At 40.7% G+C, this 24,166-nt stretch overlaps 1 protein-coding gene across 9 annotated transcripts in view; it reads right to left on the bottom strand.

The window, feature by feature from the left end:
- Positions 1-24,166, bottom strand: part of JMJD1C (jumonji domain containing 1C) — a 174,632-nt gene that overhangs the window by 17,801 nt on the left and 132,665 nt on the right. For 7 of the 9 annotated variants that reach the window (XR_008236961.1, XM_052799591.1, XM_052799598.1 and 4 more), the window contains 10 exons: positions 21,174-21,279; positions 16,152-16,276; positions 14,763-14,906; positions 14,452-14,644; positions 12,685-14,363; positions 9,406-9,578; positions 6,871-9,080; positions 3,724-3,925; positions 1,738-1,952; positions 572-724 (listed from right to left, as the gene is read on the bottom strand). Coding sequence is in view for 8 of the 9 variants with exons in the window: in XM_052799591.1 (XP_052655551.1) it covers positions 572-724; positions 1,738-1,952; positions 3,724-3,925; positions 6,871-9,080; positions 9,406-9,578; positions 12,685-14,363; positions 14,452-14,644; positions 14,763-14,906; positions 16,152-16,276; positions 21,174-21,279 (5,200 nt within the window). In the remaining variant the exon portion in view is untranslated. Of the gene's footprint in view, positions 1-571; positions 725-1,737; positions 1,953-3,723; positions 3,926-6,870; positions 9,081-9,405; positions 9,579-12,684; positions 14,364-14,451; positions 14,645-14,762; positions 14,907-16,151; positions 16,277-21,173; positions 21,280-24,166 lie in introns of those variants that run through there. The other 2 variants (XM_052799592.1, XM_052799597.1) reach the window with 2 other exon arrangements.

Below are 24,166 nucleotides of genomic sequence, written 5' to 3'. Positions count from 1 at the left end.
CTAGACATTTCCATTAAAGCACAGGAGTTGGACTAAACCGAGTATGTGTGCAGGCTGCTGGATTGTGAAACCTCCATTAACACTCGTTTTAAATAATATGTGAAGTATTTTTCTCCATCTCTTTCTTTCTTATAATAAAACAGTAGGCTGCTAAGTCAGTATGACAAACCACATACTTCTGAACGGAGGACTCCAGAAAGTACTCAAATCAACGCAAGTCTTAACAGCAATGAGTTACCATAAAGCAGGGAGGTGTAATGGAGTGCCAGTCTCACAGCTGAAGAATAAGGTTTAACCTTGAGGGGCAAGGCACAAGCAATCCAAGACAATCCACACAAAAAGACTGAGAAGTGGACAAAGACCTAAAATAGCCCCCACAGCAGTTACTTTCTGAATGACTGATTCTACATCTACCGACAAAAAAAGGAGGCGAAAAAGATCTAAGAGAAACCAAAACACACAAGCAGTAATTTAACACTTTACAGAAAGGCAGTTACACTAGTGGATCAGCAGCTCTACAACAAATTAGAATAAACAGCCTATACAATACTCTAGTTCATAAAGAACTGACCTCTAGAACTTTTTCTTTCTTTTGCCTTGTAACAATCTAGGCAGACCACAAATCCACATTTTTGGCAGACCCAATGAATGTTAAATAATGTGGCTTCGCATGCATCACACATCTCACGGACTCCTCTCACTGCTCTCTTCCATGCAATTTTGGCTGAAATACAAAATAAGCAGAATAAAAGGACTGAAATTTAAATGCAAAACGCAGAATGAATAGTTTTTACAGATGAAGCATTCGCAATTTTCCCCTCAGATGCAACTGGGTGTGGGGGGAGGAAAATGATCCTTCATAAACAGACCATCAACATTTATCCCCTTAGTTGCATTACACAGCATCCCCATCAATGCTACTATCAATACGCTATAAAGAAATTAAAGCATCCAAAACCCACAGACTAAAGTAGTACAGAAAGAATATTTGTGCTCAACATGAGTTGGCTGCAATTATGAAGAAGAACTTTAACATATACTTTTAACCCCATGCAATGAAGAGAGCTGGGTTTTTCACGACTGCCTATGGGACATGTTTAATCTCAACGGCAGCCGAACTGGTGAGTTGGATGGTTAAAGTTAGCAGGAGGGGAGGGAGGTGCCTGTCCTGGAGACCTGGCTAGTACTTCTGCCTTCTGCCCCACCTCCTCCTCATACTGCCTGGAATTAGTGGAGCCACCCACCCGTCTCCAGCCTGTGCCCATCTGCCATGGGCCAGAAGGACGGACTAACTGTGACTTTGGTGGGGAGGAGGCGATGGTGTTAGCACATGCTCTGCAGGGCCCACGCTGTCACATTATTCTTCTTTGTTTTGGGAAGGAGACGCGTCAGAGACACAACGTCTGTTGGCAGAGTCGGTACCTGGCTCACTGTGAGCCTTGGCTTGGAGCTGGCTGCTCTGGCTGGAGAGCTGGAGGCCAAGCTGGGAACCGAGGCTGCTCCAATGCCAACAGCAGCCTGGCCCCAGCCCTGGCCCAGCACAGCGAGGGGGAATGGGCTGGCCCATTGAGGAAGATCCCTGCCCCTTCCTGACATATGCTCTTACAAAATAGCCTAGGAAAATTCAACACAACAGTCTGGTGAAGCGAGCTACTCAAAATAAAGCAATGGGTCACGATGAATGCAAACACTCGAGTAAAACTGCAGAACACTTGAGAGCATCTGAGATTTCCTTACCGTCTTTTTTCACCCAGGACATGGCTGTTTTCTCAGATGTTACTAACTGACAAAATTTATCACCTATGATATCTAGAATGTATTTAGAAGTTTCTAGGTCCAGTTCATCATCTTCATAGTTTTCATGTGTCCATAAACTCAGTGCTTCATCATCATATTGATCAGGAGAGGAGAAACCATCTATCCTAACCACTCCATTCTTACTAAAAGACAACCTAAAAATGAGAACAGATAGTTTAAATGCATATGTTATTATATTCTGTGACTTACAGTTTACTTGTTGGTTCACCTTACTGCTTATGCTTATGTCTTACAACAAGTAAGTTTTCTTTACCTTCTTTAGCATCCTGTCATATTTTTTAATTTAAAAATAAATCCTACTGCCAAAAACGGTTTTAAAACAAACAGTAAGGAAGCATGAAAACTAAAACTAATTTTTTAGGCACTTTTTGCACTCAGTTTACTTATCATTCTCTGTAACTTTTATTACTGCTTAAAAATTGGAGACAAGAAAATTCTCTTATTTTTCTTTTTTTTCCAAAGTTTGGTTCCACTTATTCCTCACCTTTAATTTTTGGAGAGTCTGTAACAGCAAACACTCAGTCTGACTCATATTTTATAGAACTTTCCATCCTACTGCTCTCATACTCAGAAAACAGGAGTTCGAACGCTACATTTAAGTCTTTCTAGGCAGAACAAATCATGAATGCAAGATAATGTTTTTGTATCCACTAATTTCTGACCTTTAAAATAACAAAAGGCTTTCCTGTTATCCTACCCGATACCATTCCACTAACCCTGGCTATACTTAGCCTATTCTTAAGCAGTAACAATCAATTATTCCACCTGGTATAATACAGGATAATTCATTATACATATGCAATTATTATAGCAGTTAAGGAATTTTACAGCAATGCCAGTAAAATAGTCCTGAGTTCAGAACTGAGTACCAAAAAATGATATTTAGATATGTATTTAATGAAAAAGACGAAATTATGAATTCTCAGTAACAACTTCCAATAGTAGGGCAAACTTTGTTTACAATTCAAGCCCTACTATCTAAACACAATGAAAATAATTAAAACTGCTGCAAAATTTACCACAATATATTCAAAACATTCACATTTTTAAATTCTGTAACTGTGTTTTCAAATGTTGGCAAAAGTTTATCCCTGACGTTCTCTCCTTTACAGAGTAGAAAAAAACCCAAAACTCTGACACTGCCACATTAGGAAGCAAATATTCTTACGCAGAAGGTATTCCAAGTCCAACCTTGAAATGATTCCTGTAGGACTACTAAGCCTTGTAACTAAAGCTTCATTATAACATACTAAACCCAATCTAGTGAAAAATTTCCTGTTCAAAACAAGTTGGATATATACTGACAACACAGGCTGCATGCAAATTAAAGCTGTTTTGTTCTGTCTCAATAGCTGTGCTGCCAATAGCTGTGCTGCCTGCACCACGTACGCTATACTGCATCCTGGAAATTATCTTCCTGACTTGTGAGTTTTCCTTGATTGGCCATTAATTGTGAAAAAGGAGGTCACAACTCGTCTGTCCTCAGAAAACTCCCAGGAAACCTTGAGCAGCATTCCCACCATATACTGGCATAAGAACAATTACGAAAAAGTGCAACTCTGTGGTTTTACAACTTGTCCAGAATAACTGAAGCTTGCCTTTTGAAAATCCGACTTCAAATGTCAGACACCTGTGTAATGGTGATGTGCTGTATTTTCTGCTTGCCTAAGGTACGCTGGGCAGCTGTTCTGATCTCTTCGCTATAAAGCTTTAAACAGCAATGAAGTCAATCCGCAAAAGAAGAAAGAAATACAAATGTAAATACTGTTAAATTAGATGGTGTCTTTTATCAGGCAGACTGACTGAGCCAGAAAAATCAGACAAGTTTTCAAGCACACAAGTCCTTTGTCAGTATCATTTTTAAAAGTTAAAACACCACATTGTCAGGAAAATAGCTGTACTTACCGCCGAAAGTAGTAAAATCTACAAAATACTGGTGAGTGAGTTGGTTCTTCTCCTTTCTTACTTCTTATTAACCTACATTCTCTGCATTTTTGCAAATTTGGTCCTATTTCAGAGCAAGAATCATCCTGCAAAAAGGACTCTCCCGTTTGCTTCAGCTTCTTTACTTTGCGCCAATCTTTTAACACTGAACGAGGTATACCAGCTGCAAAAGTAAGGAGAGTTTCAGATGAGGTACTGGAGCCCTTATTCACAGAACCCAGTCATATCAGTCAGCGTTCAACGTTTCAGAAAGTACATTTGTTACCTGCACAATATATTTCATTAGTACTTCCATTTGTCCGCCTGTCAGCACTGAACTTGAAAAAACCATAGCTACCAATCAGACTTACACAGGCAGGAGCACAGTTAAGTACCTGCTGAGCTACCAGAAATACCTACAACATTGTATTTTCTCTTATATTAGGTGTATTGTTCACCAAATATTCCACCAAAACCACCTTCAGAATCTCATTCTTACAAACCAAGCAAAGAAATACAATACCCCAAGAAAGGTTTTAATTCTTTTTCAAGTGAAGATGTATGCAAAAAAGGCAACAATTTAATGAATGAAAGCAGAGCTTAAAAAAACCCCATATCCTACTTCTTCAAAATTTATTTTTGCTGAGGGTTACCAATATGATTACAGAAGAGCAGCTCTATTCACATGTAACTCATCTGAACTTAATATAAAATATCTGGCACAAGGAAGAACAGAATCCATTTGCTCCCTGTCAAGTTTATTGGCTTTGCAAGGCTAAGTAGTACAATTCCATTTTCTACATTGAATATAGATCTGACCCTGAGTAACACAAGGACCAAATCTATTGAGTACTATGTGCAATTTTCACATACACATTTTGAAACTGAACCCTGTTGTTATCTAACCAGGCTTCCATTTTAATGACTTTTAAAAGTGGTACTAGTTTTATCTGCAGATAGATAGAAGTATCTGTCATTTCATCTACCACTACTCTTGAAAGTTCACGTCCTGTAAACAGGGATCTGATGTAGGATGATAGAGAGGTCAGAGTGCTAACTTCGGACTTGGTACCTGGGTTAAAATCTGTACTTTACCAGAGATGACTTGTGCAAACTTTGCAAGTGACAGACCGCCTATGCCTCAGTTCATGGCCTACACAGTCCACTCCCAACTCATCCAAGGAGCATGATAGTAACTGGATTAAAACTTGAGAGCAGAAAAGGCCAAAGTACAGGTTTGCTGGTCTAAAACAATGTTTTCTGCCTTGGAACCAGAGATCCTGGGTGTCATCTGGATGCTGCTAGACTTCAAGCTCTGTGGGCAGAAACTTGGAAGACCCCCAGTGCTTGCAGAACTGTAAAATGACTTGCATTGCAGGAGGGAGCCTTGCAGCCTGGAGCTCTGAGCATGCTGGCTCGCACACAGGCTCCCGGGGCTTGCCGAAACAGCATTGGGACAAAGCAGTTTTCAACCTTGGCAGTATCCAGATACCATCCACATTGCAAAACTGCCAGCAAGCCCCAGATGTGAAGCACAGTTATCTCCAGCCACCTACGGGGAGCCCAGGCAGCCGTTCCATAGGGACCTGTTATTTCCTGAAAGCTCCTGAAGGTTGATTGTGGTTTTGTATACATCTTTGCGGAAAGTCCTTTTCGTAAGAAAATCTCTGACCAGTTCTCTCTCAGAAATTATAACAAAGCTCCCCCAAGATAAACTGACAGGGGTACCGCAAATGCTCATCTATTTAATGGGTCAAAGTAGGAGAAACAGACAGAAAGATCCCAGGTCTGATCCCAGGTCAGCTGCTACCACAGGACAGGCCCAACCTGTTTATATGCAGGACACAGGCCATGCGACTCACAACAGAACATAATACCAAGTCCTACCCATTTCCCAACCTAAGTTCCATGAAACAGCTCCATAATGTATTATCATATATCACTTTTAGACTTGGGTATCACTAGCCAAAACAAGAAGTCACTGCCTTCCCTTAACTTAGGTAAGCAATCCTTCTACAACAAACATTCTTTTGTAACAATACAAAGATCATAAAGACCTAACATGTTAGATGTATACATTCACAGTTTAAGAAGTAAAACCAAGAAAGACGTTATAGGCATGTTCTCCTTGATCTTCCCTTTAGTTGGGGGGGGGAAGTAATACTACTATCACTGGACCCAAGCCAGAATACCTCAGACAGACTGCAACAATTCCAGCACCCAGTACAACTTAAGCATCAAGTACTCTCAGATACCAGAACAGTAACTTTATACACTAGGCAGTGAAAAGCCAGAGAATGTAATTACAGGGAGCAGCAGTCATTTTCTTAGTACCTGTACTTAAAAATTCTTGCAAAAAGTAATTTAATGGCAGACTTTCTCATACTCAGCCAGGACAAAGACAAAAGAACAGTCCTTGGAGAAGAATAAAGTGGAATAAAAAATAAGGTAAGTTCTTAAATAAAATCTCTCATGTTGGCAGACCAGTTTCTCTTTTCAGATAAATCTAGTTACAATCTGCTACATGCTACAGTATTACATTTAAATTGAAATTTGTATTTCCCTAAATTTCTTTATTCCTTAAACAAGAGGGATGTTAACACCATGTAATACACATGCTAGTTAGGAGTGTGAAATGACTCTCCCTCAAACCTTTCATTAAATTAATCAAATCATAACAGAGTAGCATCAGGCTCTCAAGGAACTGCCTCTGGCTTCCCCATCAAAGGATGAATTAAAGCTCAACAATAGAGAATCTCTCCCTCCAGTAGTGCTCTAAAAATAAATGCATTAGGTCTTTAAAAAAAAAAATTTAAAAGATCTCTCTCAATACAAGTAGCACAACTATATGCACCAGTCTGTTGAATTCTGATGGACAGCATAAACCAGTTTGTTTACTGCTTATTTTTAGGCCAAGAACCAGTTTGTTAACACATATATACAAAATACTGAACTTCTTAAACCAGGGTATTTCAAATGGCCTCAAGACAGATAAATCTGGACCTACTTATTTACATAAGCATGCTTTTTAACTCTTTTCCCAGCTATTGTGCATGACAAACCCTCCAGGATTAACACTATTAGACTTCACATTAGTCTGTCTCTTCCAAATCAGATTAATATACTCACTGCTGTTACTGCCGCTCTGTAACTTCAGCTTGCTTTTTTCTTTGGCACTCCTGCTAAGAACACCATTCGGTTTTACTTCTTCCTCTGTATCACCCTTTTTTTTCTGCAAATCATTTTGTTTCTTTTTGTAAGTTGGCTTGGGCTGCCTTTTAGTCCTTTGCTCTGACTTGCTCTCACTTTCATCAGAGTCTCCGCTTTCAGAGCCAGACTCGTAAGTTCGTTTTGCTTTTCTCCTAGGGTGCTTATCTTCCTTTGCAAACTTATCTGCCAAGATTTTACTATCTATGTTATTCTGCAGCTCATTTGATGTAGAAGCTATTAAATTGACAGTACATGGCTTAATAATTTCTGAAACACTGTTCCCTGAATTCTCTTTTTTATTAGTGTTTTTATCTTCCTCCGAATGTCTTGTTAGCCAAGCCTTTTTCAGTTTAGTGTGGTAGTTTGGCTGACTCGTCTGGGAAGTTTGCCCACTGCCTACAGAGTTCGCTTTGTTTATTGTATTACAGACGATAGCACTGTCTAGGGAGACAGAGGTTGAAAATGCCTGATTTTTCACAGAGTTGGACTCAGTCTCACTGCTGTTACTACTTTTAAACTGAGCTGCAGCCAACGCTGCCTTGTGCTTTTTCAAATGGACAAAGTCGGTGGAGGTGGAGAATCCCGAGGTGGGCTGAGCAGTGCTGCCTGTCTTGCCAGCTGCGGGTGTAACTGGAGATGTAGTGCTGACCTTGCATTCTTGGGTCTGCACTACCGCCTGACTTGCTGCTCTCGAGGCAGTACACTCCAGTGATGCGCAGGCCAAGACCGTATTCGATAAGGAATAAGTCACTTCTGAACTACCCCAGCTTGACACGCTGGTAGTTGTTGCTGCTGATGCAGTGACATCTGTTTTGGTACGGCAGATCGTAGTTGTGGTAGGGGAGACAGCATGAGGAACGCTGCCTTGCGAGACAGCTGGAAATTTCTTTTCATACTGTGTGCGAGCACTGTCTGAGTTCATATTTGGCAGAATGATTCTTCCAGTCTCCCTGGCTTCCGCTGTTTTCAGGCAATCTGCTTGATTTGTCACAGCTGAAGATCTCTCACTAACTCGATCTTTGGAAGCAGACTGCATTACTGGTATGCCATCATATTTCGTGCTAGAAGGAGGACGCACAATAACAGATGCTGTAGCGGACTGTGACTTTCCACTCATTCTTTCAACGTGCCAATCCACTTTTTCGTTATTTGGGGCATTATTTGACTTCCATATTTCTGATAAATTCTGTTCAGAAGTGCCCTTGTAAACAGTCTGAGCTTCCTTAGGCTCAGGTACTAAAGTTGGTGGTTTTTGCAACTCCTGTATTTTGCCACCACCAGCACTAACAGGTTGAACAGGGGTTAGAGTCGGAGGTGAAAGGCTGCTATAGCCGCTTTCCTTCTTCTCCAGGTTCTGGTGCACAGGGGGGTGAAACACGGGGGCTCTATGCAAGGCAGGCATACTCCGGAGTGTATTTGAAGATGAGATTGACAACTGAGTAGGGCTCCCGCTGTCACTTCTGAAAGAATTTACAGAGTGAGACTGCACTGACTGTGAAAGCTGCTCGGGTATCTTGCTTGCAGAGCCTTCGCTCTCTGGTTGGTGCTTAATTAAAGGTGGAGGTTTTGAAAGAGAAGAAATGTAAGAGGGGAGAGACTGGGGACTAGCTGCTGTTGAAGGACAATTAGTTTGCTTATCAACATATGCACCTGAAGCTTCCTTTGATGGGTACGATCTTGGCGGTTCATTTACTACACTGTTAGACAAGGTGGTGAAATAGTTACTCTGCGGCAAACTCTGTGGAACCGAATGCTTCATTTTATACAGTTCTGACACAGAGCGTTCAGTGTCTTTGTCATATTTTACTGAATGGCTTTTGGGACTTGAAGATAAGGATGTCACCCTGGAGTAGTTCTCTCTCTCTCCCTCCAGTGCCTTTATTTTAGCTGTAAAAGGAGCAACTTCAATACTTTCTTGGAGTATCCGTCTGTGTTCTTCTTTGTATTTGCTCAGTCGCTCCCCAGACTCCTGTGGTGGCCTTGGCAGCTGGTTCAACACTGGATCTGCAAAATGTCTGTGCATATGGCTCTCCTTTGCTGCCTGTGTTCTGCTCTGCTCTAGCTCCGTCTTTACTGGTGCAGTTGTAACAGAACGTAAAGGCTCAATAAATGCTTTCCTCTCCAGTTCTCTGTTTGAAAAAGGTTAAGCAAATACAGGTTAGTCTGAATGTAGCGCAACATGCTAAACGGAAGACCTTTCTTCTCATGCTCTGAACAAGATTAGCTATTAACACAAACTTTTCTTTATATTAGGTACAATTTTCAGAAGTCTTCAGGTGACTCGGGAACTCAACTACCATTCCAAGTCAACAGGGCAGAGTCTGTTTTGCAGTATACTGACAAGCTTTTCTCTATCACAGGCACCTATGTTTACAAATAAACTAAAAGCAAGCTAGAAGACAAAATCAGCTGCTGAAATGTACCCTCTCACACAGAATTAAACAGCAAACTTACTCTTTGTGATGCTCTACAATACTTTTGGACAATGGCGGGCTGGAATGCGTTGTCAGTTTGAGAGGCCGAAGGGGATCTGCACTGGATGGTCGCACAGGAATGTGACTCAGTAAACCAAGGCTGTCAGCTGAGGTCACCGGGGTGGGCTGGTGTAACCACGGGCTGGGAGTATTCTGTTAACACCAATCAAAACAAAAAAAATAAAATCAGATTTCAAAATAATCATGGGACTACAAGAGTTACTGTATCAAGTCCTACCAATGATCAGAGTGAAGTAATGTATTTCAGCATCAAATCATACACAGTAAATAAAATTTAACATTTTAAGTCACTTTTTGATCAACTGGAACATCTGATTGCACTTCCCTTGGACTTGCGGCATACAAAATAGCTTACATGTTTCAGAAGCGTTCTTAGAATTTCAAGTATTCAGCATGAATAGTTAATTCTAGAATGGCATCTCAAGCTCATCAAAATTAGCAAACCAATGATAGTCTAACAGCACTTAACTTCAGCTACTGGTAAACAGACCATTAGCTCTTCAATGAATTGCAGGAAGTATTTCTTTCAAAAGACAATTATGGTTTAGTATTTCTGGAACACAATTTCATCTCTAGCTTTGTAACAAATCTCAATATAAGGGACAGAAGTATCTCTTTCCTGGATGGTTCCTCTCCTCCCCCCAACCAAATGATTAAGTACAATAATCCTAATTAATCTGCTTTATTTTGCCAGGCATTTTTATTTGGCATAATTTCATCAGCAGCACTCTCTTAAAACCATAAATGTACACGCCTGCCATACTTTGCAACATGGCAAATGCACAGTACACACAATTTTGTGCTGTGTACCTAAATACTCAAAAGGTGGGCAATACCAAATTCCTCGTTTACACACACTGTGATAGTCTTAATTTATGAAACTGTTTTTTAATTGACTACTTAGATATGTTTCTGTTTTCTCCTCTGAAACTTGTGTGAACAACTCTGCAGAAAAGACCAAGAGCAGCTCTCCGTCCCTCTCCCCTTTCCCTCTCTCCTCTGAGACCTGCTTACGAGAAACATGCTCAGAGGAGTGGAAAGGCAGGGCACCCTGTTGAAGTGGTGCTCAAGCGCTAGGGATAAGCCAAGAAGGGACTGGGACAAGAGTGAGCAGAGCTCTCATGTGCGCACCCCAAAACCTGTCAGTGCTGCTCCACCCCTAACTCCTGGCACTGCCCAGAACGTGTCCTCCTCTGCTCACCAGTCCATCCCTCTCCTTCTCCCCAGTCTTGATGACTCCCAGTTGAGAACTGCTGCAGCAGAAGGGGAGCCAAGAGCTCTCATGACACATGCACACAGAACAGAATAGATCTGCAGGTGCTACAACTTTGAAGTTCTGATTTCTATACTTTTGAATATTTAAAGCAACCACGTGGGTTTGGGCTAACAGTTTTAGTGCACACATTTCCTAGGCCAGGAGTTCCCACGCTGTGGTGGGTTCCCACGAATAGCCTGTAAGCTGTATTAAAGTATTATGCAAAAAATGCCTGTCACCTTCTCCCTAGAGGAGCTGGGGAACATCTGCCTGAGCACCAAGCATTGCCCGGACAGCTTCATGACTCCACCTGCAACCATCTACAGCCCAGCCCATAGATGGGAGCTGCCACAGCCACCTGTGCACAGTAGGAAAAAGGTGGGCTTGGGGGCATGCTTCCTTCAGCACAACGACATGGCTCAGCCCAGAGCTGAGGGTGGCTGCTGCTGCTGCTGTTACAGCTGAAACACAGATCCCTTTCTGCGACTGTGGCATCCATGCAAACCGATTTTGGAAACGCCCATTCTGGGTTTCTAAGACATATTTAAAAAAAGGCCTCCAGTGCAAGAGCCAGAAGACAAGTCACCACAAGACAATTGCCACATATCAACATAATTAAAAAGCTACGTGCCTTGGTATGCAGGGCTGCATACTTCAGGCAGCCAAAGTGAAAACAGAGTCTATCATAAGTTCTTTAAAACGGACTTCAGTATGGGGTGGAGCAGGCAGCAACATGAAAAGATAAATCCACCTATAGTTTTCTCTTAGGCTTTTCTCCTCTGCTGCGTTTGACTTTATCACATTTTAGATCAAGCTGACTTCATATTACAAGGCCAACTCAAACTGACTGTTTGGGAGAGACTTAGCCACAATGGTTTGGCTTTTCTCAAGAATGAGGCTGGGGAAGAATAGCTTTCCCCATGATGAAAAAGAAAAAAATCTTTACAACCATTCAGGAACTCCAAGCTTTGACGCAAAGGCTTACAATCTGGCAGAAGGACCACTGTCAGCGACATGCCTTTTGTGGTCCCTGTGAAAATCTGCCCAAATTAGGCTAAGTTGTAAGCCTCAAAAAATCAGTATGCACATGCTCAGTGGAGGTTTGATGGAAGCTGGCAGTAAAGCTCTCCGAAGTTTCTGTCTGCGCTGCACATGCTTCATCTTACACTGTTCCTCTAAGGTGCCTGCAATGAGCATGCCATATCCCAAGACTGCAGGAGCTGAGAAAACTTTTCCTGTAATTGCCACGTCTGCCTGCCAAACACCACCGCCGCACTGGGCACTAGGCTGAAAAACACAAACCGTTTCTTCTGAGACTTCAGTGCTTATACTCAGCATACAGACAGAGGAATCACCCTGACTTGAATACAGAAGAGTTGAAAGCAGATGGGAAGGCAGGGATGTGTGTCAATAGGAACAGAAGGGGAGAGAACGATATGCCAAGAGAGGGTACACAGATAGGTGTAAAGACAAGAGAAATGGGTGTACAGTGCAAGAAAGATTTATAAATGCTAGAGTATTTCTCTTCAGAACTTCCCACTGGATTTAGTACTCCTTCCGTCTCAGCCTTTCTCCATTATGTAGTGAGCATACACGAAATTGCACTATAAAGACTATTGTCCTACCTCTCCTAGTATTTAACTTACACAATGGTTTTCATAGTTTGAGGTAGCAAATATTTACCCTGTGGACTTCCAAGTCCCAAACCAGCTGGCTGACCTCACTTGGTCATAAACTAAAAAAAACGTTTTGTCTTTCTTTAAAATACTCAGGAAATCAAGGTCTGGAAGAACTCCCTACTCACATCCACTGTGAGACAGCGGTTACTAGTGGATTTCCATTCCAAGTTATCTGCCTACTCAAAAAACCCACCACCACTGCACACACGGTGTGACACAAACTACCAAATCTGTACCTAGAAAACCACCGTTGGGAGACACCAGGCCCAGCTAAATACGTCATTAAGAAACAGGCTCAACTTACCCTTCTCAAGGAAGCCTCCGCGTTAACAGGAGTTTCTGGGTGGACCCATTTGGAGGAGGGCAGACCGAGTCCTGAGTAAGCATGTGTTCCGTTTGGATACTGCCAAATAATTGGATAAAGCCCTAGCTGATTATAGGAAGCAGAAGGATGAGCTTGTCCAAGAAGATGTGGAGACTGGTGTTGTAACATCTGTTGCTGCTGCTGGTGTGCTAATGCCAAATGGCTTAAGCTGCTAGCATGAGCAGTCTCTAGTCGCGGGTGGCCACCCAGCAAGGAGGCAGCAGGCACTCCGGGTAACACTGCAGGAAGTAGATGAGGGTGATGAACAGAATGGTGAGATGCAGTACTAAGGGGGTGAGTGTTAATAGCGGACAAGGGAGCCTGAGCTGAAGACCCAGCTAGCAGATGGGATGAACCAGTTAATGCAGGATGATGAGCATTTGGATTTAAACAGGTTCGGTGGGATGAGGAATGCAGAGGATAATTATGCTGATGCAAATAAGGTGAAATGTGATTAGTTCCTGTTTCTTGTCCAATCAGAGTGGGGTCCCTGTACACCGTGAAATGTTCATTCTTGTCAATGATAAGAGGACTTTTAGTAGCTTCTAGACCACTAACTCTAGCTGGAACTGCATGAAAACTAGACCTAGGCAAATCATGATCAGTTTTATTGGCTGACCTTGTTAATCCAGTAGCATGGCTGCTTTGGGAACTAACCTTAGACTTCACAGTATCGGAAGATTGGGTGAATTTAGGCTTAACATCAGGTGACTTTGTTTTAGGATGATCAACTGAAGCACTAGGTTTTGACTTCACAGAATCGGGGACTGGACTTTGTTTATGCAGTTTACTCTCTTCTGCTAGAGAAGCTACAGTTAACGAAGACATAAACGAGCCATACTGTACTTTTTCTTTTTCAGGATTTAAGTGTTCATTTACTGATAACGTTTTTACAACCCCAGGTTGTATCAAATCCGTTTTGTTAACAACAGTGCTAACCCAACTTTGATCAGCTTCCTGTTTTCTTGCTTCAAGGAAATTTGCATTTGCAAACTGCTGTTTTAAATCGCTGCTGTGAGATTCTATTTTCTGAACCGTTTGCAAACCAAAGGTACAGGTACTTGCAGCATTATCCTGGCTCTCCTTTTCAGAGTTGTTTTCATTAGTAATGTCAACAACACATTTTGGAGTAGGAGGTCTGGGTACAAATTGCTCATTTTTTAATTCCGCGGTGTGATGTTTTTCTGCATTGCACTCTTGAACATGTGGATCCTTGGCATTCTGTTCATAAGGTGTTGGCTGCTCTGCTGCATGGAGTGAAGATTTTTGCTGCTGATCTAAGACGGATGACTTCAGTCTTTCTGTCTCTTCGTGTTTTTTATCCTCCTGTATTTCATCCCACGGAGACCGCCTATCTGTTAGTGTCTGTTCTCCCTCAATAGTTTGGGATTTTCCTTCTTCTCCATTTATCTTTGAAGTGTTCTTGCTTTTTAACTCATTTTCTGAATTTTGCTCTGAGGACGAGTCTGTTAATCTTTTATTTGAAATTTCTGAGTCACTGCTCTCAGAGTAATCAGAGATATTGTCTGTCCGCAGCCTCTTCATATTTAGTTTTTTGTCATCCTCTTCAGGTTTTCTTCTTTTACTAAGGAAGTGTTTAGTTTTGGTTTTGGGGTTTTCTGTAAAAGATAAAAACATGTCTATCACATTTTCAGTCTTAATACAGTTTTAAGGAGCTCTCCCTCCCTTTCCAATAACTGCTTTTACCTCCTCGACCTATATAATCGTATCTTTCTTCTTTCATCTTCTCTTCATCAGGCATGCTGCTATCAGAGCCTTTCCTCTTATTTGGCCGAGTATTCCTCTGTTGCTGGTGCTGGTGAGAATTCTGTTTTGGTGCTGCAGTTTGGGAATTCATTGCTGGTCTGGGACTATTTGCTTGCGCACGCGTATAATGACCCTAAAAATAATTTTGTGATTAATGCACTTAAATGCAATTTTAATCTGTGATTTTAAACATGTATTTTTAATAGTCGCAATATACGAAAATACTTAGGTAATAAGATAAATGTATCTACGTGGACTGTGTTGCTGTTCTGGTTGGAACGAGACCGTCGGCGTGAAGTGATGCCAATATTTTCACCTTTCAACAAAGAGTGAACAACATCATCTAGAAAGGTCATCTGAACCATAGAAGGATCAACATTCTGAGGTTCTAACACCTGGTTTATTAAAAAAAAAGAAAAATAATAATAATCAGATGTTCAGACACTGCCCAATCTGTATTTTGTGTTCACCAGTCTATTCTGTGTGCTAAAGACTAGAGAAAAGCCTACTTAATCCTGACAAGCAGAACTGACATATGACTCTCAACAAAGGCTGGGAACAGAGTAAAACCAAAGCAAATATGTCTTTAAAAGAAAGTTATTTTTACAGTGGTATGTAAAAGAGAAAGTACCCCACTACCACTTCCTTGCCTCCCTTCACTGACCTGTAAATTTGAAATTAAAAGACACTGAGCTTTTTCATAGAGTAACCCTTAAGTAGCAATTACAACAGACAAAAATTTCATAAAATGTATTTAATATACTATAAAATATACTGCATAAGCACATTACAATATTGCTTCCAACAGAAGCAAAACTGCTGAAAGAAAGGAACCAAAATGACTGGAGAGAAGAACTCTAAGGCTGGTGGAGTGTTACTAGTGAGGGATATTTCAGAAAGAAGGAAATGCCAACCAGATCTTTAATCATTATGTCACAAATAGAAAAAAACAGTATTTGGGAAAAATTAATTAGAGCAAATTAAGGGAAAGAATGTATGTGAGCATTAGACTAGTCTTAAATTTTTATTGTCACGCATGATTTTGTCAGTCATTTCAAGGCAGACAGGTCATTCACTATATTAACTTTGAGTCATTACCCTGGTTCTCCTGAAATAGAATTCATTACTGCCACTAAAAATACCAGTATTAATTCTTTTTGTAACATCAACTTCAAAATACAACTAAAACCCACTACAGTAAATGTAAATTAGGGCTGCAGTAAATGCTTAATTCAATAAATTGCAGAAAGTAGATATTTCAATTGCTTGGGAGAAGTAATCACTACTGCAGCGCTAAAAGATTTCAGCATTGAGAAAAGAAATTCTCAACAGAGCTGACAGGGAAGACTGGTTCTTAAAACTAGACCACTTCAAAGACTTCACTAGTCAAAAAGTGACAGAAGAAAAGCAGAACTGTAGGACTGGTGCTAATCATATCATTGCACAAACTTTCAGCTTCAGGATGGTTTTAACTGCTAGTCCAATGCAAAGTCACGCTGTAGTTTCAGCGCAGTAATAGACTCGCCCTGCTGGAAATGAACAACTCAGTATATTTCAGAGTACCACAAAAAAAATTTTAAAAAATCCCAACACGTAGTTTACTTGAAGCTTGCTTTCCCAGTATGACATATCAAACTCACCTGGTCATTCATAACAACCATAGTGCGGGTGAAGAGATCATGATGAGTAATGATACCGGTAAACCACTGGGTGGCAGAATCCTGTCTGTACACTCTCACCCTATAACCATTTAAGGAGTACGGACCTTTAGAAGGGGAAGAAATAAAAAAAGCCGTTGAGGAATTCAGCAAAACAAAGCAAAACAAAGTATAAATGGGTTTTCCTGTTTTTTTAAGCTTCACAGCACACATATAGTGCCCATGGCACGGACAACAAACTACAGGCAATCCTGGCACAGCACTGCCTGTGGATTTCACTTTTATTCAGGAAGACATTTTGAAATGCAAATGGTACATGTAAGGCTGCTTTAAGGTCAATTCTGCTAATAGTTTCAACATACAGTTTTCTTATCTAACTAAATCTTTCTGTAACCATGATGACAAATGATGGGAAAATTCCTGCCTACAAACAGCAACAGTAGAAAAGTAATCTGAAAGGCTAGAAAGTGGCAGCAGCAGGTTACACAGAAGCTATTTAACAGGCTAGTCGCATGCCCAGATGCTTTGCTGGCGAAAAGATTTAAATCTTGGTGGTTAGGCTTTGCATCTGCCAAGCTTTTCCCACAAGTGACCACAGAGTTTCTCTCCATTACAGCAGTTGGAAAGGCAGCTGAGTGATCCTGTCCCTGCTATGGCCACACGGAACACTCAAAAACACACACGCTATGAGGGCTTTAGCTCCTGTTTTCAGATGTATCAACTGCAATGAAACCCCGCACGCTGTCCCTTTGCAAAGATCAGTTTAATTCACTTCCAAAAGCCCACGGGGGTGGGGAGATAGTATGATACAGTGTTTATTTTATAGATGGTTTCAAGACCCAGAAATTGAGATTCAGCAGTTTTATTCACATTCAGTGTCTCACTTGATCATCGGGACCCTAAGTTTCATCACAGTTAGTGTTTATATAGCATTTTGTATGACCAAGCAACACTGCCACAGAGTTCAGTTCCAACTGTGTGGGTTTTGCTCCTTCCACAACCAAACCCCAAGTCCCAGGTCAGGCATACAGGAACGGAAGCAAAACCAGTCAGTGACAACCTACAAAAAGCCCAACTTAAATGATTTAAGAGTGCTTAGTTGCTCAACCACACAAGGAAGGCCAGAATTCCCCTGTCTTTCCTAAAGATAATTTTTTTCCAACCCTTGCCCAGTATATTAAGCAAGCTCAAACATCTGCAGCAAACAGGCCAGGGACCTCAGAGGTGACAGCTTTCTCTAGTAAAATATCCATATTCACATGACTGGGTCCATTATACCCTCTGCACGAGAAAGTGTGTGATCATAAGGACTGCTTTTAATGTCAACATTTGAGAGATCAAGAGAAGTGCAAAAGCAGTAATAAATTAGACATTTCCAAGTGGTCTTAGGGTTTAATTTTGGAACCTTAGCAAGGCCTTTTGAAATACCTTTTGCATGTGATTATCTAGGTTTTAAAACAGCTGGGAACAGAAACACCATGCAATGGCACCCATCTTTGACCCACATCCGCATCATTCACTGCACAACTGAAACCTTGAGACCCGCTGAACCCTCTGAGCTACTGGCACTAACTCATCCCCGGAGCACATTTCCAGCTGCAAAGACATGGGTCAAAAGCGCACCAGCACGGGCACTGTCAATCACCAATATGTATGGGCAGAAAAAGAGGAAGAATCTACAAGCTTATATATCACATTCCTGGTCTTGGACCAGACAAGGTTCCCATGGGGACACATTTCCTCATGGCTTCTCTCCAATCCTTACTTCATAAGCCCCTGCAAAACGCCTCCAGCTCAGCTCCCACACTTCTGGCTGTCTGACCCAAATGCATTCTCCATGTCTCGAACTTTTAATGGCTGTCCCAAAGCTCTGCCTTGTTCAGACAGTCTCAGTAAAATTTTGCCTGTGTCTCTTTGTGCAAATTTCCCATTCCTACTTTCCTATCCCAGCTCCTCCTCTCTTGCATCCTACTGTTAACTGCACAATGATTTTCAGTCTCTTGCATAACCAGAACCAGCCTCTCTCCTTTCCCCAGCTTCTTGTCTCATTTTAGAATTTACGATTCCAGGCCACTGGCTTCCAAGTCCTTTCCCAGTCTTCTCAGCTTACAAGCTCCATCCGTTCTTCTCCATCAGCTTCCAGCTTCTCTTATACTCTTCTGCACTGACCCAGTGCCAACTTCGTTCCTCTTACTCCTTGTTCTAGTCTGTGTCTGCCCTTCATCCCAGCTGTTATTCTATCTATTTTCAAAAGACACTTTATCTACCTTTAAAAACAGTGGAGAGGGGGAGTTCTTATGTGCTGCTGGCGTGTCAGAAAGGAGAAAAATGAAACTGCGGTCATACGACACAGGACAGCTCAGCTCCAGCCCAGCCCAGCCCAGCCACAAGCAGCCATTACAGGAAAAGCCTGGCTTTGTCTCCAGTCCCTAGCTGAATCACACTCAGCTACACATTGTTGAAACAGCCTGTGCAGTACTATCAGGAAACATCTTGAGGGCTGAAGCACGCTCAGTGTTTCAGGAGGACTATTATACACACAGCCTCAGAGACTGTAGTGCTAATAAATCTAACAGGAAGAAAAAATTCAAAGATTTTAATTGTTAAAAATCAAAGACACTTTACTATGTTACTTGAACTGGTTTTATTTGTCCCCAAAGTTTTCAACTTGGCCAAGTTTGGGAGGAGTTTGTTTTTTTAAAACAAGGAATAAACTACTTTCCTGCCAAACCTACAATCTCTACTGCAAAGCATGCTGCTGTGACTGCTGCCCAAAGAAAAGGTCACAAGGGCCAATTTTTTTCTTTAGTCTCATTCTTGAAAATACCTGGACCAGTTTTGACTAAAATTCCCCCCGCTCAAATTGGCATCTTTCTTTTCAAACATTTGAAACCCAATTTTAATGTTTTTCTCTGACCCTCCTCTTTCTTCAGATAAACTGCATTTTAACTGTGATAGTCACAGTAGAAAATACTAAGATAGGAGATGAAGGGTTCAGCATCATAGACAACAAGGAAAAGGCTGGGTCCTAAAAATGCTGTAGAGGACGAAGTAAGAATACAGTAACAACCTTAATAGATGCGTCTAGACAAGGTAGAACTGAAAATGTTGCTTAAATTGCAGGGAACAGGGAAATGGTAATAACGGAGAAGGTGAAGAAAACCAGAGAAGGGAGGGGAGGAGAAAAGAAGAGTAACATGACTAGATTACAGCAGCTAGCACTGCTAGAGGGCTGTCTGTAAGCCACTGAAAGGTTTGTGCCAAATGCAAAGTCTCCGTGACCAGGAGCAGATTATGTCCCAGGAGAACGTGACAGCAGTCTCTGCTGGCTGACCACCATCCTATGGGCCTCAGGTGGTGGCACTGCAAAGGCCCTCGCGGTGGATGGCACGTCACTGCCCAAGGAAGCACATCTCTCCTCAGGCCACACCGCGTCACATCAGGTGAGCAAGTGGATTTGAAGTGCAGCTTCTCCTTGGACAAGGAGAGCTAGTCTGCCAGGACGTTTGGATTAGATTCATCTCATCATTTAAAATACTCCTAATTTGTGCGCTTCTAAGCATCCAAACATCTCTTTGAGAAATTATATAAAATTATATGTATGAAGACAAAAATACAGTTCCTGAAATGATGGGACGTAAATGAATTGTGTGGATGATGGGCTGGCAGTTTCATTTAGATGACTATTTCAGTATTGCTGGGGCTTTGCTCAAGTATTGATTCTGTACCAGTGTACACAGAGGCTTTTATAATTGTCTTCTTATTGTTACTCTAACAAAATACAACAAACAAGCTCAATTTTAGTTTCCTTTTCATATAGCTCTAATTTGATTTCACATCACCTCTCAATTCAGTTTTGGCTGCAAATTTCATCAACAGACTATTAACTCATATTGTATCTGAGGCTATTAAGATAAAATCTAAAATGACTAACACTGACATACCAACTTACTACCTACACAATTCCACACATTGCGTTTTTCAGCATCCTTTCTCTGTGGCCCCTAAGAATAATCATATCTAGTCAAATTAGAAACTCCACAAAAGGAAAGACAAAGTTTTTTTCTGTAACTTCAGTATTGTACTTACCATATTCCTTTGGTCTTCTAATCTTAGTTTTATCAAAGAAACCAGACAGCAACCAAACCTCAGTGCCATCCTTAAAATACCAGATTATTCACTGCTCCCCTCCCAACCTTAATTTACAGAATGACTGCTTAAGCATTTTTGTCCTGGAATTGCTTTACTGCTTGCCTGGGGATTTTAACCCAGACCCACAGAGGTTAGTTTCTGCCTCCCATTGCTAGGAATGCCTCTGTAGAGCTGCCTGTCAGTTCTGCAGAAAGTTAATGAATATAATGCAAATGCTTGTAATATTTTTATTATTGGCAAGATTGAGCCAAAATAATTTATTCTAATTCATACTAGTTTTCACATAACTTGTATCTACACTGTAAAAATGATGTATGCACTTGCTGCAACCTTCCCGCATTAGAATCGAGTTACAAAATCGTAACTGATTTGAAAGGCACTTTTCAATCAGGGGGTGAGGGTATGGGGTGGGGATTTGTAAGTATTCTTCATCTGTGACAGAACTGTGAAGAACTACAAGCACAGACAGATAGCTGAGAAGTTATCACACGTAACAGTAACACTAACAGAGCACAGAACAGTTTTAAACATGCTAGAAGGTATGTAGTTGCCATTCATACACACTTATTTTCACAACAAACTTCATAAAATACCTGCATTCAGACTAATGATATTCAGCATTTGCTGTAATTGCTAAAACATCAAACAAGTTAAGAACAGTCTGAAGAAGTCACGCACAGCTTCTTACATAGTCTTGTTTTCTTGTATTAACAAATACTTCCAAAAAATAACTTCCAAATTAGAAATATATTCTCCATTATGTCACAAATGCTATGGGATGAGTCCCACACAACTAGTGGCCTTAAACTAGCTAACACAGAATAAAAATAACACAATTTCCCACATAATTACCTTGCATAAAAATCTCCTGAACCTTTTGTTCCTTTACCCAGGCTTTTACTTCCTCATGTAACTGCGGGTTATCCCTGAGAACTGGGTTTAGACTGTCTACGTCGTCCTAAAGTAGAGATTAAAAAAAGAACCATATGTTATGTTTACTTGTAACATTTCTGTTTATTTTCCTAGACGTATTTTAGAGTACAATATTAGGTAGTCTGATGCTAATTTTACTGATTGCCTACAAATCCCTGTGTTATTTTTAGAAAAAACTTAAAAGCGTAACAGTGCTAGAAGTTATTTCATGGGAACATGGTATGTCAGATCCCACATGTGGCCAGACTTGTAAGCTATTAATAGGATCACACTTTCATAAATACTGTCTTACTACAAGCTAAAATTGCCCTCTAAAGACTTCAATGTTTACAGGTATGCAGAAAGAATTGTTTAAATAATGATTAAATAAATTTTTAAACAAAAATTATTTTCCGTATCTGTAAAATTTAATATGGACATATTGAGCATAAACAGAGATACAGAACCCACAAAGATAATGCATTGAGAGATAGATGCACTTTAAGAGAAACAAACATTCTGAGAGAAACACCATTACTGATTATCAAATATGTAGGCCTTTGTTAATTAGGTAATTTCAAATAAGACGTGCTTTAATTTTTATTATATTCAGTTCTCCTGGAAAAGATTCTTTTTCACTGTATTTGAGTAGGACATCATCTGGGAAATTAAGATGTATTTGGTGGCACTGTCCTCCTAACAAGGAAAAACTAGGCACAAAATCTGGTTCATACCCTTGAAAGCATGGCTTCAATCATCATTCATCTCTAGTCTCTTAGAATACCTATTTCTCTATTTCAGAGCAAACTTGCTATTTCTGCCTTTGAGGCTGTGGCAGAAAAATAAAGCTGCACTGCAGCTTGGTGACGCCTCGTACAGAAGACGGCCTTGGAAATCCATGAGCTGCAGGAACATTCATTTGTGCCAAGAGAACTTCAGACAGCTAAAATAATCAGAGTGATTCTCCACATACAAAATGTAAAATGTTTTATCAGTACTGCAGCTGAGATAAAGTAATTTCTTTCCTTGATCTCAAATAAGTTCCTTGATGTTTCACAATTTATTATGAAGAGCTCCAGCCACAGAATACAAAGATACAAGCAACACTTAGGGAATCGCGCATTGCTGCCAGGCCCTCAAGTGACATGAGCAATTTCTCTCTATTCATCTGGATGCGATTATTCCTGCTAACCCACTGATCACAGGATGTCTATTTCAAATTCAAAATTCACTTCCTGACACTTGAAGATTTGCCGTGCTCCATTACAAAGAATGCATCAATGCTTCGGTTATTACAGAAAATTACTCTCTCTCCTTATGCTTTTGAAAAGGATATGGCCTCGGATCCAAAAGGAATGGTCAATATGATCGTTTTAATACATGTACAGTGGAACAAAGTAAACGTGAAGGGGAACATCAGCAGGACCTCTACCACCAGGTTAAAAACACCAACTAGGTAAGTATGTTGCTAGCATTATCAGAGGCACAAGAGGGTCAACACTAAAATTTATTCAAGAATGGCAGAGTAGCAAAACACTGCCTCTCCTGAGGCAATCTAAGAAGGGTATTAGCTGTTCTACTTTCCTGTGCAAATCCATTTTTGCATTGATCCTACATACAGAAGCAACACCACCACTGGAAAGAGGGAATGATTTGCCAGGGGAACCCAACAGACCCTGGAACTGGAGCTGTGTGATGATCATTCATCTGTCCTCCTTCCTGTGCACTCTCTTTCACAGCAGCTGCAAGAGATTCCTGTACCAAAAATTTCCCCTCTCAGATCCACAAGCATTAGACCTAAGCAATAGACTGAGGCACTGCAATACTGGGAGTCTGCCTGACTTAAAAATGCAGTTAAAATGCAGATCTTGTACATTTTGATTAATTCTTTCAGTCCCATCTAAGAGAATTTATATCTTCATTTCAAGGCTACACATTGATTAGGTACCATGAAGTCAGGCCTGTTACTCTTAACATTATTCTACTTCAGTGAGTTCTTTATGCAAAGTTTTTGAGTCTCTGTGTCCTCTTGAGCCACTTTTGATTTGTTTCTGAAGGCAACACACACTGCTGCTTTTCTTTTTTTAGATTTCACATCCTTCCTAGGCATCTTTGAACTTGACACTGAAGATACCGGTGATCCTACAGACAGTACATTTGAACCTTTTTTGTTCTATCTCCTATTCACATGCATGACTAATCAGTACCTTTGACTGAGAGTGCTTCATGTGAACACTTAGAAAAAAAGACTGCAAAGTCTGTTTTGTACTTCTTTCCTCACTCCTGGAGAAAGATGAGCTCATCTCAAAGAAGAGCTACAAAAGGCACAAGTGAGGACAAAGATCCATTACACAAACTACATGCAGGTATGACTGGGATTATGTAGAGGATATCAAAGAGAACCCAGTGTTTCTAAATACACAGACACAAAATACACATTTAACATACCATCACTGAAACTGAAAAAAAAAAAAAGTGTTTTGCTTCTAGACACGAACATGCTATACATTGGTCAATAGAAATCAGTACAGCAAAGCAAAATTGTAACTGACAACTGAAGCTCAGAATCAAGATACTGAAAAAAAAAAGGCTCCTGGAATCTCAAAAATTCTGTTCTTTTGTGTACATATTACATATATCTATGAAAAAATGTGTGCCCCATGACTGACTTTTTTCCACCATTAATCTTAAATCTGAACATCTAAAAACCAGGAAATTAATCGGATAGTGTATTAAAACTGTAAGGTGATGGCCTTAAGCACACTGTTTTAGCACACACCACAAACTCTGGCAAAAACAGGGAGACAGGGCAACAAGCAAGGCTGGTGACTTGCAGTCTCTTCCCTGCCATAGCATGGAAGATGAGCACGGAAGATGAGCAGATGACTTTGCAGTGCCCAGTCCTTTTCCTCACCCTGTTATGTATATTGCTC

This window comes from Harpia harpyja, chromosome 10 (assembly GCF_026419915.1).
Source record: "Harpia harpyja isolate bHarHar1 chromosome 10, bHarHar1 primary haplotype, whole genome shotgun sequence".
NCBI classification, from domain to species: domain Eukaryota; kingdom Metazoa; phylum Chordata; class Aves; order Accipitriformes; family Accipitridae; genus Harpia; species Harpia harpyja.
This window is presented reverse-complemented; position numbering and strand designations above follow the sequence as displayed.